We start from the raw sequence: 14,175 nt of genomic DNA, 5'->3' as shown, positions 1-14,175 counted from the left end.
TAATAGAATTAAAACATCCTTAATAGACACATTTTAAATCCAATTTAACTTTGGTTTTGGGGTAACTTTTTTGTTCAAACTTGGTCTTGACTGAAACATGACTGTGTTTGGACTGGAACTTTTTACAGTATTTCTTTGCCATTTTGACTTTATTGGAGGGTTTTCCAATAGAGAACAACAGGAGACATGTGGAGAAAGTCTCTGTTCAGTCTTAAACTGAGACTATGTGTTGCAGCTTTCTGTATGTGTCTTAGCCAACTGGGCCAGAAGGATGTCCAGAATTGAGTTTAACATCTGCTGTCTTCTTCTCTACATCTGATGGCTCTAATCTCCCACCAGATCTGTCCACATCCAACCCACCACTCAATGTGTTTGAGGACACCAGAGAGGATCAGCTGTATCCTGATGACCCAGAGAGGTTGAAGCAGCAGCAGCAGCAGCTTGTGTGCAGAGAGAATCTGACTGGGACAAGTTACTGTCAGGTAGAGTCAATACAAATGTCAATTTTTAACTTTAATTTGTGATTGATCAGACTCAGGTTCCTCTATTGGTTAATACTTCTTATCTCTACACTCGTAACGTGATTTCATGTCATCTGTATTATCTTCAAGACCTCTTTTCCTCTCCTCTCATACTTTGCTCCTTCTTCCTCCATCAGAAACTCCTTCTAATTCATTTCTACCTCCTCATCTGTGAAACCAACAGCTACTGTCCAACATAGTCTTGCAGGATCATTTCACTGATGAATGTAAAGTTAAAGAGCAACATCAGCAGTCATGTGGACTACTGATAATCACGTAATGAAAAGACAGTAAAGCGTGCAGGTGGAGTAGAATGTGAAGCAATGAGGATCCTGTCAGCTATATGATTGTGAGAGTGAGGTGGTCATTTTCTATAACTAATGTCATCACTTTCTACATCTTAGGACTTCACACCCAAAATGCTGACGGAGTCTGCAAACATTTCATACAGGTAACCAAAACACAAGATGCAGAATATTTCAACCTTCAACCTTGGACCTTGTCAAGTCCTCTCAGTGATGATGCTTCACCTCCTTTCAGACTGTTCCACTCTGTTCAGTAGTTTAACTCATTTTAGGGCTCAGACTCAACTGTCGTGTGAACTCCTTTCAGTGAATACATTTCACTTTTAACACTTTTCATACTCTTCATACTTCTACAGCTGCTGCTTCACTCACATCTTGTCCAGCAGTTCAGTTTGGTCTCCAGCTTTTTAAGCACTGCAGCACATTTTCTTCAGCAAATTTATTCTTTAGTTTTTGTTCGTTCAAACCAGCTGGATGAACTTGTGTTTGTGTTGTATAATCAGCTCCTCTGTGTCCTACAGCTTCAGGTGTCCTGGTCCAGGTGTATTCCGGTGTACTTTGACTGGACTGGTGTTTGTTACGGTTCAGGAGGCGGAGCTGCTGTACTGGACTGTCCAATGGGATGAGAGCCTCCTACAACTAGCTGGCAAGATGGCTGCAGGGCCACTGTTCAACATCCAGAATCCTGATGGTGCTGTCAGTCAGCTCCACCTGCCACACTGTGAAACCATGGATGGTAAGCTGATTATTGTGCTTTGTGAATTTTATTAAAATAACAATAAGACTCCTGTTAATGCCCCGTATAGGCTGCAGATTTCATTACAGCCACAAAATGAACGAATACACTGATTTATCTGTTCTCCTGATTCTTAACAGCAATGGAGCTAAACATGGTAGAAAGGGGATAAGGAAAAAGAGCAGCATAGCCTTTTACCTCCTAGAGGGAAATTAAAGGGAAGTAGGATAGGAGAGGAGATAAATGAGACACACCTGTGAGCCGGGGGTAAGGGACAAAATGACAAAAGCACCATGGAGGAGAGCAGAGAGGAGTGACAGTGAGAAGGAGGAGACAACCAAGGAACTTAATCCAGTTTCTGGACTACCTACCTAACCTCTTAAAGAAAAACAGTGAACTACATAAAAGTAAAAAAGAACGGCAGTAGTAAAAAAGAACAGGCTGGATTCTCCTGGATCACCCTGAACAGTCCTGGGCTGAGGAAGTGTGCTGATCCCCAGAACGAGTTTGGGAGGAAAGTTTGTCTGTCTTCCCTAGGATATGCTCGGAAGATGTTCCCAGACAGGGTTGGATGTCAAGAAAGAGAGGCTTAGTGCGATGTCTTCCTGCCTGTAACTCTCTAGACTTCTTTTATTCTCTCCTCTTTAACCCTCATCCTGCCTAACCAAATTTACAGCCCTTTTCCCTGCACCCTGTCTCTTTAGACAGCCATCTAGCCCCCCAAAACTGCATACACACATATTGCACCACTGAATTGAACTCAACTGAACTGAATTTAACCTACTCACACTCATTCACACACACACAACTCATCAAAATCAGAAACTATTTAAGTGACTCCAGAATTGTGAATTTAAATGTGATTTATTTTTGTTTCTTATATGGATATGGGGTATATACTGTGTATTGTTCTGACTAATCTATATGAGCAAATTTAACTGAAAAAGATTTGATTTTGGAGTGTGAGTGAAAGACTTTGAGTTAGACTTATACCTTTATTTAATTGGAGTGCTCAGTAATATCGTTATTGATATCTCACTATGTGTGTATATATACATTTTTTCTCTAAAAAAATGACAGGATTGGGATTTTTTTGTTATTCTCTTTTCTAGTGCCCAACTCTTTGAGTAACCATTTCATTTCCCTACACTACAACATGTACATAAAGTTTTTCACGAGGGTGTGCTAGAAGAAAATCAAAAGGGTTCATCATCTGGAGAGCATGAATGTATTTTATAAATTTGAGGGAAATATGGTATTATAAAATATCTTGTATATTAGTCTAATCTTTCACCTTTCAACTAATCTTTCATCTTTCATCATGTTGGCACAAGAGAAAAGCACTGAGATCTTCTTAGACCATGAATAACCACAGCAGATTTTACTTTCTACAGATGCTGTGTACGTTTGTATTGTGACACACAGTTTAAACTGTAATTTTATTTAAATTCATAAAGAAATTAAATTTTAAAGCAATAATGTGTAACTTAACCAGAAATTAGCATATTTAAATACCTTTTCTTTAATAATAGTCCATAGCATGAGAGGTTGGGACAGAAAAGAAGATAACAAACATTCAAAGAATCTGTCCTTTTCCACAGCACTTGTCCGGGTTTAGAGTCGTGGTGGTAAAAGGGAAACAGAGCAACCAAATTATTATTTTCTCATATTCAATTCGGGCCAAACCACCCATTAAATTCTAATGTTTCTTGATACAAGTGGGAATTTTTCCTAATAGGAAAGCTCAGGAGGTCACATATCGTCAGGATTTATCATCTGAGGATCAGAGAAATACTAAAAACCTTTATTTATCTTCAATCATTTTCCTTTTCTCCTCAACTTTGAATCGCCAGTTTAAACAATTTATCCCCTATAACTGCACCCTATGTTGGATAAATTGCCCGACCTGGGAAACTGTTCAATTCTTTACTGACAGGACTGAGTTCCTCTCCATGAACATTGACATTATAATAAGGATGTTGGTAGTAAAATAAATCTGTTTTCACAGCTCCACTCCCTGAAGGTGTGCTGTCTGTCGTCCACATCACTGGTGATGGAATGAGCATCGTGGAGACGCTGGAGATTACAGACACTCATGTGGTTGTGAACGTCCCTCACTTCTCTCTCTTTGGTCTGGTCTTGGATCGTATTAAGAGGCTTCTGAACATCACAATGCCAATTAGTGGCCAAGTTCTGCTGTTTCTCCGACCACCAAACCCCAAAACAAAGAGGCAGTATCTTGAGGTGTTTCTCTTGCCAAGGAACATCCCTCTGCAAGAGGTAAAACTTAATGTTACGTTCCAGCTTCACTTTCAGTCCAAACTTGCCTGATCATTCTTAAAGCTGCTAGTAGGAACTGAATATAGAGCCAAAACTTAATTGTAAATGTTTATATTGTTATACAGGTTATATTAGTTTACACAGACAGTCATCATACATCTTTGTATGGTGATAAATGCAACAAAACTGTTTGATGACAATAACACATTGTGTCTTTGATATCGTATTATTTTTTCAAGAGTGACCTGGCCAAGAGAACAGCATATACAGTGTATGATAAATACAAACAACATAAGTAGACAAATTCAACTGTCACACACTACAGACAAGTGAATACAATATCCAGTTGTTGCTTATCAGCCTACAAATGCGCTGATGCTGATAAAGTATGTGCTGAGATAAAGTTGCGTTCAACTGAGGATAAACCACTCTAGTAAAAATGTTCTGGTGTCTCTTCAGGTGATTGGACAACAGCAAAATACTGACTACATCAAGGCCCCTCCCAAATGTACACTCATCAAAGATCAAAGTTACAGCATTCTCTGTCCTGAGGCCTTTAAAATACAGCCTAAAGTGAGTATTTCAAAGCAGATTGTAATACGTGATAGAACACTTCAACACAATCCACTGTCGTTACCTTTATTTCACTTTGGATACTTCTGGTTTTCAGAAAGCAGATTTTGACCTGGAGTTTGGACCAAATTACTACCCAACGTTTGAGATCCGCTTGCCTACAAACACAGATGAAGTGACTTTAAAGGTCCAGGACCAAAAAAATACAGAGGTCTGGGAGCATGAAGTGGATCTGACTGGTAATGGCTTCATCCTCCTGCAGTAACACTCCACCTGATAGTTGAATAGAACAGTTATTGATGTATCCATGATGCCTTTATTCTTCTTCTGCCTCAGATCATTTAGTCCACTTTTTTACCTGGTTTTGAGGGATCTTATTGGCCAGTGTTTGTAAATGTATAAGAAATGTTTTGTAAAACTTTAACTCACAAACAATTCTGGTAACATTTTATAATACCGTCTGGGATTTAGTTAGATTGCATTGTATGAATCAGTACTTACTGGTGCAGGTACTTGCATGTAGGTAAAGTGGAACAAGAGAGTAACAACTGGATATTTTCTTGAAAATGAGAAATAAATTATACTCTGAAACTGAGGTTTGGGAAACATCGTATTTTACAGGTCCTTTAATTTCATACTTATTTAATTTTGTTTATTTTGTGCAATTCAGAGGTGGAATTGCTCTTATGATCATTGTCTTGCAGCATAACCCAGTTGCGCTTGAGCTTCAAATCACAGACTGATGACAAGACGTTCTCCATCTGGATTTTCTGGTAGAGAGCAGATTTTATATTTCCCTCAATTATGGCAAGTTGCCCAGGCCCTGAAGCAGTAAAACATCTCGACACCATCACACAACCACCATCATTCTGGACTATTGTGTGTGTTTTGGCAAAATTGAGATGAGCCTTCATGTTATTCTGGGTTTGGAGTGGCTTTTGCCTCACCACTCTCCAGTGGATGCCATTTTCACTCCGTGTCTTTTTAACAGTAAAGTCATGAGCACTGAACTTGATTGATGTGAGAGAGGCCTGCAGATTCTTGGATGTTGTCCTCGGCTCTTGTGTGACTTCCTGGGTGAGTCATTGCAGCTCTTGGAGGAATTTTGGAAGGTTGGCCACTCCTGCAAAGGTTCACTACTGTGCCAAATCTTCTCCATTTGAAGATAATGGTTCTCATTGTTGTTCTTTATTGTTCATTTAAAAACTATATTTTGTGTTTACTCAGGTTGCCTTTGTTTTAGGTTAAATTTGTTTGAAGATCTGAAACAACTTAGTTTGAGATATATATAAAAATAGAAGAAATAAGGAGGGGGGCAAATACTTTTTCACAGCACTGTATGTTATAAATATATGTGGAACTGAGGAACATAGTAATTATTAGTTTAATTCTAAAAATTACACAATAAAAATTAGATGAAGGCTGTAATATCAAGTATTGACTGTTCTAAGCTGGTAGAACAAGTTTGTGAAGACAATGTTTCCCAAACCTCAGTTTTGTCTCCCAGCACTGTACCATAGATACTCCTTTCCTCTAAAATGTCTGGTTATTAACCCTTTGTTCTCCATAGTCTTGTTTTCTTCCACTTAGCTTCCAGTAGGAGCTGGAAAGTATTTTATCGGTACCTGATTCATACAAAGGAATTACACAGTAAATCACAGGCTATATTATGAAATGTAACCAAGATAAAAGTTAACAGTATGACTGAGGAGCTTCTTTGCATGAAGCTTACAGTAACTGACCAAAGTGTCAGTGTGGGCTGTAGTGAAAATGTCTACCCACAAGTGTGATGAGTCAGGTCCACATCACATCAGTCATCATAGCTTCAGTCGACATCCATTAAAGCTAACGTACAGTTTGTACAGTGACAGTTGTGGGTTGAATAAACACAGTGGTCAAATGGTGCTTTGTGTCCTGTCTGAACACAGTAAGAGGTCTGCATTTAAACATGACTGCAGGTTATTAAACTTAACTCTTCCTCTTGTCCCTTAGATCCTACTGCAAGAAGAGAAAATCTAGCGAGGACTCAGAGTCGCTCACCGAGTGACAGGTTGCTCTCAGTTCGGACACAGTTTGTTGAAAGAGTCTCTGATCAAACTCTGAACCGGCTGCTGGATCATCTTTTGCAACAGGGTTTTATCAGCGAAGAAGAAATGGAGTCAGCCAGAGCAAAATCCAGGGCTGACAAGGCTCGAGACGTAATAGACATGGTGAGAAACAAAGGAGCAGAAGCCAGTTCATTCTTGATTACTAAGTTGCGCAAGTTGGATGCACACTTTTCCAAAACCCTGGACTTGAGCTGAAGTAGGAATGAGACTTAGAATATGAGTTACCAAAGCAACAACAATGGAAAGACCATGTCACAGGTCTCACATTAGTACTGAGAGGACATGAATATATATAACATGAAGAGAAAGGCCTGTGATCCTTAGTAACTCAAATAAGATCTCAATTATTGTAAGATAATCTTTAGAATGTGTTGGACACTAAGCTCCACAGGGTGAAGCTGAAGGATCACTGACTGCGGAGGGCACTCTTTTTCACGTCCTGTGAGCTGCACCAGAGGTCAAGACCTCTGCTGTCAGTTATATGAAAACACAGAGAGAGTAGTAGGTCAAGACGCACAGTTCTGCCCAAGGTTCTACGCATTCAGAAACCCCTCTCCCACTAAAGATCTGTCTACTACTGGTTTCAGATTGAATCAGATGCCAAAGAAAGTGTTGGCACAAGAGGAGAATCCAGTTTGACCCTGATGAAGGCCACAAGCTGAAACATGTTAGTCTCAAAATTTAGCCTTTCTTTATACTGAAAGTGATGATGGTGTCTTTACCATGACTGTCCCATTCAAATTATCCAGGAGTTTAAATGGAAATGGACCAATGTGGACTTTTTCTTTCAATCTTGCCAGGATGCTGATGAACTGAAAGATACTATTAGATTGTATATTAAATTCTGTGTCCGGAACTAAAACTGAAAATGTTCCCAAAATAAGTCCTGGCTATCAAAAGGGTTGAAAAGCTCTCTCTGTATTGTATTTAAGAAGTCCTTCATCCCAAATATCCCAAAGAGCCATCAGTATTCTTAATTCTGCAAAGTGACTAATGATATTTAAGCCACAGACATGAACTGTTTTCAATGTTTTTAATGTATAATATGACCTTGTCTCTTTGTTACACTGACTGTCACTTTCTTGAATTGTAGTAGTGCATCTTCATGTTTTGCCAAAGACCATTTTCCACTCTGGTGGACGATAAAGGTTATATTCTAAAGTAATAGAAAGATACTTCTTGACATCACAGATGTGTTGCTCATTATATCTGCTGCCTTTTGATTTGTGTTTTTGTTTTGTATTGTACAGTATACATATATATATATATTTCTAATGTGCTTAAAGATGGGTAAATGTCATGGCAGCTGGAAATAAAATATAAGTTCCCAAACAAAAAAAACTTGAAAAATCTACCTGTGCAGGAAGAAAATTCCAGCCTGTTTCCAGTAGAAATTATCTTTGAGTGAGTGTAACTTGAAACAAGAAAGAAGGCAGCTGTCGTTGTCACTTGTTTTACAAAAACAAGACTTTAAGGACTCAATTACAAACAGAAATAAGTTGATAATTTTTTTCTTGCAATTTACTGTCTAATCTTTGATTGATGTTCAGTTCTCTTTTTTGGAAAATTAACTATGAATAAAGTTATAGATTACATATTTGTTTTAACAGCTACAGACCTGAGTGTTGTCGGCAGGTCTACCTCAGACTGCCAAGAGTTTTTATGCTGCTAATTTTCTTTGATATTGAATTGACTCAGCTGGTGAATGGGTTGTTTTGACTGATGAACTGATTTATAGGAGTCTTAAAACAACAGTCAGGGGCCCAAATGAACATTGAAACATGTCTTGCTGTAATCATTCTTTCAATTCATATGGACCATTAGAAGATCCCTTCATAATGCACTTACAGTGTAAGTGATGGGGGACAAAATCCACACTCCTTCTGAGCAGAAATGTGGTCTAGTGTTTATCTGAAGAGAATATGAAGCTTCTGAGTCTGAGTTTGAAGCTTCTGAGCTGTTTGAGTTAAACAAATAATGTATCTTCAAAGCCCTTTTAGTACAAAACTCCATCTTTGTTTCCCTGTTGAGGTGCAGTGCAGGCATAGTCACAGAAAAACCTTTTGGCTGGACCACAACAGAGACCCAAAATTACCCCATGAGCAAGCACTTGGCGATCACAGCAAGGAAAAACTCCCCTTTAATGAGAAGAAACCTTGAGCAGAATCGGGGTCTTGGTGGGCGGCCATCCACCTTGACCAGTTGGGTTGAGAGAGAAAGAAGGAGGGGGAGAGGGGGGATAGACACACAGAGAAGCACAACAACAACAATAATAAATTTTGTTTTTGTTTTTTTTGTAATTTTAAATTCTATTCTAGATTTTACAGGGAGCCAGTGTAAAGAAGCTAGAATTGGAGAAATATGATCTCTATTTCTGTTTTTTGTCAGTTCACATGCAGCTGCATTCTGACCAGCTGGAGAGTCTTAAAAGACTTGTTAGGGCAACAAATGCATGGACTAGTTTTTCTGCATCTTTTTCAGACAGGATGTGACTGATTGTTGCAATGTTACATAGGTGAACATGGCAGTCCTTGAAAGACATTTTATGTGGGAGCTGAAGGACATAACCTGATCAAAGATAACTCCCAGATTCCTTACAGTGGTGCTGGAAGCCAGGGAAATGCCATCTAGAGAAGCTATATCATTAGATAATGTGTTTCTAAGGTGTTTAGGGCCAAGCACCATAACTTCAGTTTAGTAGCAGAAAATTGTAGGTCATCCAGGACTTTATGTCCTTAAGGCATTCTTGGAATTTAGTTAACTGATTGGAGACTTCGTAAGTAAGTAACTTTATTTATACAGCACCTTTGAAGAGCAGAGACGTAACAAAGTGCTTCACAGAGGAAATAAAGCATGAACATACATATAGACATAAAACAATATACAGAATAAATAGAAAACAGAAAAATTACACAAAGGCAAGTCTGAACAAATGGGTCTTGAGCTGCTTTTTAAAGGTGTCCACAGTGTCCACAAACCAAATAGCACCACATACCACAGTCCCCAACCCAATGGGAGAGAATTCCAGAGTTTCAGAGCCACACCCTCAAAAGCAGCTTTAGTTATTAGCGTAATTCTAGGAACAACCAGCAAACCCTGATCAGAAGATCTTAGTGACCTGTTGGTAACATAGGGTTGCAGTAGATCTCTAACAACAACAACAACAACAACAATAATAATAATAATAATAATAATAATCTTTATTTATATAGTACCTTTAAAAACACAGTTTACAAATGTAATGTGTCTAATGTAGGCAGGTGCCTGACCATGCAGAGCTCTATAGGTGATCACAAGAACTTTGAATTGGATTCTGAATTAGATGGAGAGCCAATGAAGAGCAATCAGAATTGGTGTCACATGAGACCTTTTGGAGAACCTGGTCAAGAGTTTAGCAGCAGCATTTTGGACCACATGTAAACAATCCAGGGATGTTTTGCTGAGGCAGGTGAAAAGGGAGTAACAATAGTCAAGGTGGGATGATACAAAAGCATGAATTAACATTTCCATCTCCACTTAAGACACAATGGGCCTGAGCTTTGCAATGTTTCTCTGCTGGAAAAAACAAGATTGAATCAGACACTTGACAGGTTGGTCCAGAGTCAGAGCCTGGTCCATTGTGACACCTAGATTTCTTATGGAGGATTCAACCGAGGAGGTAAGAGACCCAAGACCATCCCTTATCTTAGGGACAACACTAGGAAGGGCAGAAGTAAGAATTTCAGTTTTTTCTGCATTTAGCTGTAAGAAATTATATGCCGTCCAGTTTTTTATAACATCTGTACATGAAAACAAGAACCTTAAAATGAATCCTAAACCTGATGAGAAGCCAATGTAAAGAATTTAAAATTGGTGTGATGTGAGATGTCCTGCTGGACCTGGTTAACAGCCTTGCAGCAGAATTATGGACCGTTTGTAGACAGTTCAGAGATGACTTGCTGATACAGATTAAAAGGGAATTACAATAGTCCAGCCAGGATGATATGAAAGCGGGAATAATCATCTCTAGCTCAGGTTGGGATACAACAGACCTGAGTTTTACAAGATTTCTTAGCTGGAAAACGTTAATGATGTATCAATGATCAATCAATATGTCAATGATTTAATATGTTGATCGAAAAGCATAGCCTGATCAAATATCGTAGGTAAGAGATACAGTGGTCCACAGTACAGAGAGAAGTCTTTTGTCCAATGCAATTTGAGATCATTTGTAACTTTCACCAGTGCTGTCTCTGTACTATTGTGCACTTTAAATCCTGACTGAAAATCCTTAAATAAACTATTGTTATGTAGAAAGTCACACAACTGATACAAAAACAATGAGGTAGGTAAAAGATACCAATACAATTAACAGCTAAAATACTGTTTACTAAATAGACTAATTCAAATATAGATAAAAAACAGATTAGAGACAAGAGATAGGTCCATAACTATGATGTACTACTACTATACTTATCTCTTTACATGGAGGTTAAAACACAGTTTCAAAGTGTTATGTATGAATAATAATAATAAGTTTAGTAATGATGAATATTTTATTTTTTGTTTGCCTGCAGGTAATCAAATTCAAATATGTTGAGTTTAAAAATAAGAATGAGCTTATAAAACATAATGTGTTGTAATCAATAGGCTATAAATGATAAATTGGTGTTAGTTGTTTTTAATAACATTTATTCTATAACATTACCAGTGTAGTAGCCCAATGATTATAACAATAAAGAAAACAAGATCTTCATATCCTCTAAATCAAACACTTTTCTCCTGAACAACTGCATTAAATCATCATTAAGTTAATGTCTCTTAGGCTGTAAATTAGTTCAAGATCGGGAATTTAAAAAAAACTTTATTAACAGAACAATATGTACATACACCATATGTACGAACAATATTAATCATACTAGGGATATAACCAAACTATTTTATAAAAAAGGACGTTTAAAGAAATACAACAAAAACAAAGTCAAAATAAAACATCCTGTGCACACTGTATTTAACTAAAATAAGTTTTAACTGCTTTTGGTTTTCAACACATGTAATTGCAGAGACAAAATCCCCAAAATATCCACAACTTGTAAACCAGTGACAGTGTCAGATTGTACCAGAAGATGATGCTGTTGAGTTTAAAATGAGCTGCTGGATGTGAAACAAACCACACAAACCCAAAGTGGAGGCTCAGAGAGAGTTACAGACTGTCATTATGGAAACAGTTCATTTATAGACCCATCTGTGGTGCAACTTCACTGGTTTTTCTCCCCGACAGACTGAAAGTTATGTAACTGGATGTAATATGATGTCAAATTTCTGTTTTTGTAGGATGAAAACAGGCGGCTCACTCTGAGTCTGTCTGATGTGAAAATGTTTAGATATTAATACAGTGAATTAAATAAAATATCATACTTAGCTACACGGTACCAGTCAAAAGTTTGGACACACTTTCTATTATCCCTCGAATAATCTTTTGACTGGCACTGTTGCTTTTATTATTAGTTTTTTTTTGTTTGTTTGTTTTTTTGTTTTTTGTATTTTTTTTCTTCTTCTTCCTTTTAAAAATATAATGCCATAATTTCCATATTCTTTGTTTGACTGGATTTTGTGTGATTTAAACTTAAATAACTGTTCACTCTAAAAGGAAAAAAACAAAACACACACACACACACACACACACACACACACACACACATAAAAACAAAAACAAATAACGAAACTCAATAGATTTCACACCAAACTTGCAATGGGGAAAGACATTGCTAATACTATTAAAACTACTGTTATTACCAATATTAAGCAATGTATTACAATAATTATTGTTGTTATTTTTGCTTTACATGGAGTCATAAAAACAAGTAAGTTTGATAAGTAAGACATAAATAACAATCTAAAATAAAACTGTATGAATAGAATTCAATCAGTGGCTTCATTTCAGGATACATACACGCTATAATGAGAAATAAAACGCTCTCCGGGATGTAGTTATACTGTAGTTTTTATTCTAAGGATAACGGACCATCTAACGGCACCACTTCCTCCGTCTGAGCGGCTGCCCTCTTCGGAGATCGTCTATTGAAACGATGAGTCACTGGTTAGAAAAAAAGGAACAGCTTTCAGTGTGAAAGTGGGCGTGCCGACACGCAGCTAGTAACTGCAGCAACATTGCTTTCCAGAAAAGTTGCTATAAATATTGTTGAACAGAACACTGAAGCCTGTAATATTATAATAAAAAGCACATCACATCACATTTTTTATGTGCAATTTGGCCATAAATAAAGAAGAAAAAAAATCACATTTTGAGAGATTGAACATTCTTGATTGGTTTTCAATTATAGGTCAATAATTTGTTGCAAATCCCTGCTGTGTGCATGTATACACAGGTTAACAATTTTTCAAGTCTGTCTTAAAAGAGCAGTCAGGTGTCCGCATGAACAGTGAAAGAGGTTTTCCTCACTGTAATCATTCCTCCTGTTCATATTGGCTTTTAAAAGATCCCTTTCAAATGTGCTTTCAATGTAAGTGATGGAGGCCAAAATCCACAGTGTGTCCACACAGTCATTTAGTACAAAAATGTATTTAAAAGTTGATGTGAAGCTTCAGCAGTCTGAGTTAGTCATATCAAGTGGATATCTGCCACATTTACAGTGTTTTTAGAAGGGATGCACTGATATGACTTTTTCAGTCCCAATACTGATACCTGGGCTTTGGGTATCAGCTGACACCCAAAGTGGACCCATAAGTACTGATCTGATACCAGTGTTTAATTAATAAGCTGTATGCCTTACTGTGTGGAAGAGACTGGGACCATTATTTTATGTGTATGGCACCATCAGGCCTGACTTAAACATTGCTTTCCTAACTTTGTAAAACAAAATGTAACAAATAAACACATAGATATAAATTTACTGAATTGTTATTTATTAAAATAATGGTATCTGATACCAGATCAACCCATTGTCACCGATACCTGATCCAGCTATTTGAGTCAGTATTGGACCAATATCCAGTCAGTATCAGTGCATGTTCCCTTAGTTCAGTCTCTGTCTGTCTCTTTAAAGGACCAGTGTGTAAGATTTAGAGGGGTCCATTGGCAGAAATGGAATATAATATTCATAAGTATGTTTACATTAGTGTACAATCACCTGAAACTGAGAATCTCTGTGTTTTTGTTTCCTTTGAATGAGCCTCTTATATCTACATAGGGAGCAGGTCCTCTTCCACAGAAGGTGTCGTGTTGCACCGCCATGTTTCTACAGTAGCCTTAAATGGACAAACCAAACACTGGCTCCAGAGAGGGCCTTTCATGTTTTTCATTCAGTTGGTTGCATTCTGCAACCCCATGGCTAGATGCCACTAAATCCTATATGCTGGTCCTTTAAATTTAAAATAGGCGTACAAAAGGCTGTGCTGCAGCCATATTTAATTGATAATCAAGCCAGAGTCAATCAGTAACTGCTACATATAGTGGTCAGTTGCTTCAGCTGAGTTCTGTGTGCAAATGCTACTAATCGAAGAATTCATTTGTTAATTTTCATATTTTGGGGTTTGTTGAATTTTGTTTGTCAAACCACCATTTATGACTTTGCTTTAACGTAATTGTCATGCTGAACATGCTTTCTCTGCCAGTGTTGTCAGCGTAGATGGACTGTTTCAGTAACTATTAA

At 37.6% G+C, this 14,175-nt stretch overlaps 1 protein-coding gene across 1 annotated transcript in view; it reads left to right on the top strand.

Annotated features, from left to right (window-relative positions):
* Positions 1-8,152, top strand: part of LOC122968140 (NACHT, LRR and PYD domains-containing protein 12-like) — a 29,950-nt gene extending 21,798 nt beyond the window's left edge. The window contains exons 15-21 of the mRNA XM_044333143.1: positions 340-482; positions 926-972; positions 1,348-1,562; positions 3,571-3,842; positions 4,302-4,415; positions 4,513-4,654; positions 6,408-8,152. Of these exons, the coding sequence (XP_044189078.1) occupies positions 340-482; positions 926-972; positions 1,348-1,562; positions 3,571-3,842; positions 4,302-4,415; positions 4,513-4,654; positions 6,408-6,718 (1,244 nt within the window). The 3' untranslated portion in view covers positions 6,719-8,152. The remainder of the gene's footprint in view (positions 1-339; positions 483-925; positions 973-1,347; positions 1,563-3,570; positions 3,843-4,301; positions 4,416-4,512; positions 4,655-6,407) is intronic.
* Positions 8,153-14,175: the final 6,023 nt, after the last annotated feature.

Source organism: Thunnus albacares, chromosome 2, assembly GCF_914725855.1.
Source record: "Thunnus albacares chromosome 2, fThuAlb1.1, whole genome shotgun sequence".
NCBI classification, from domain to species: domain Eukaryota; kingdom Metazoa; phylum Chordata; class Actinopteri; order Scombriformes; family Scombridae; genus Thunnus; species Thunnus albacares.
The sequence above is the reverse complement of the archived record's forward strand: the minus strand, read 5'-3'. Positions and strand labels throughout refer to the sequence as shown.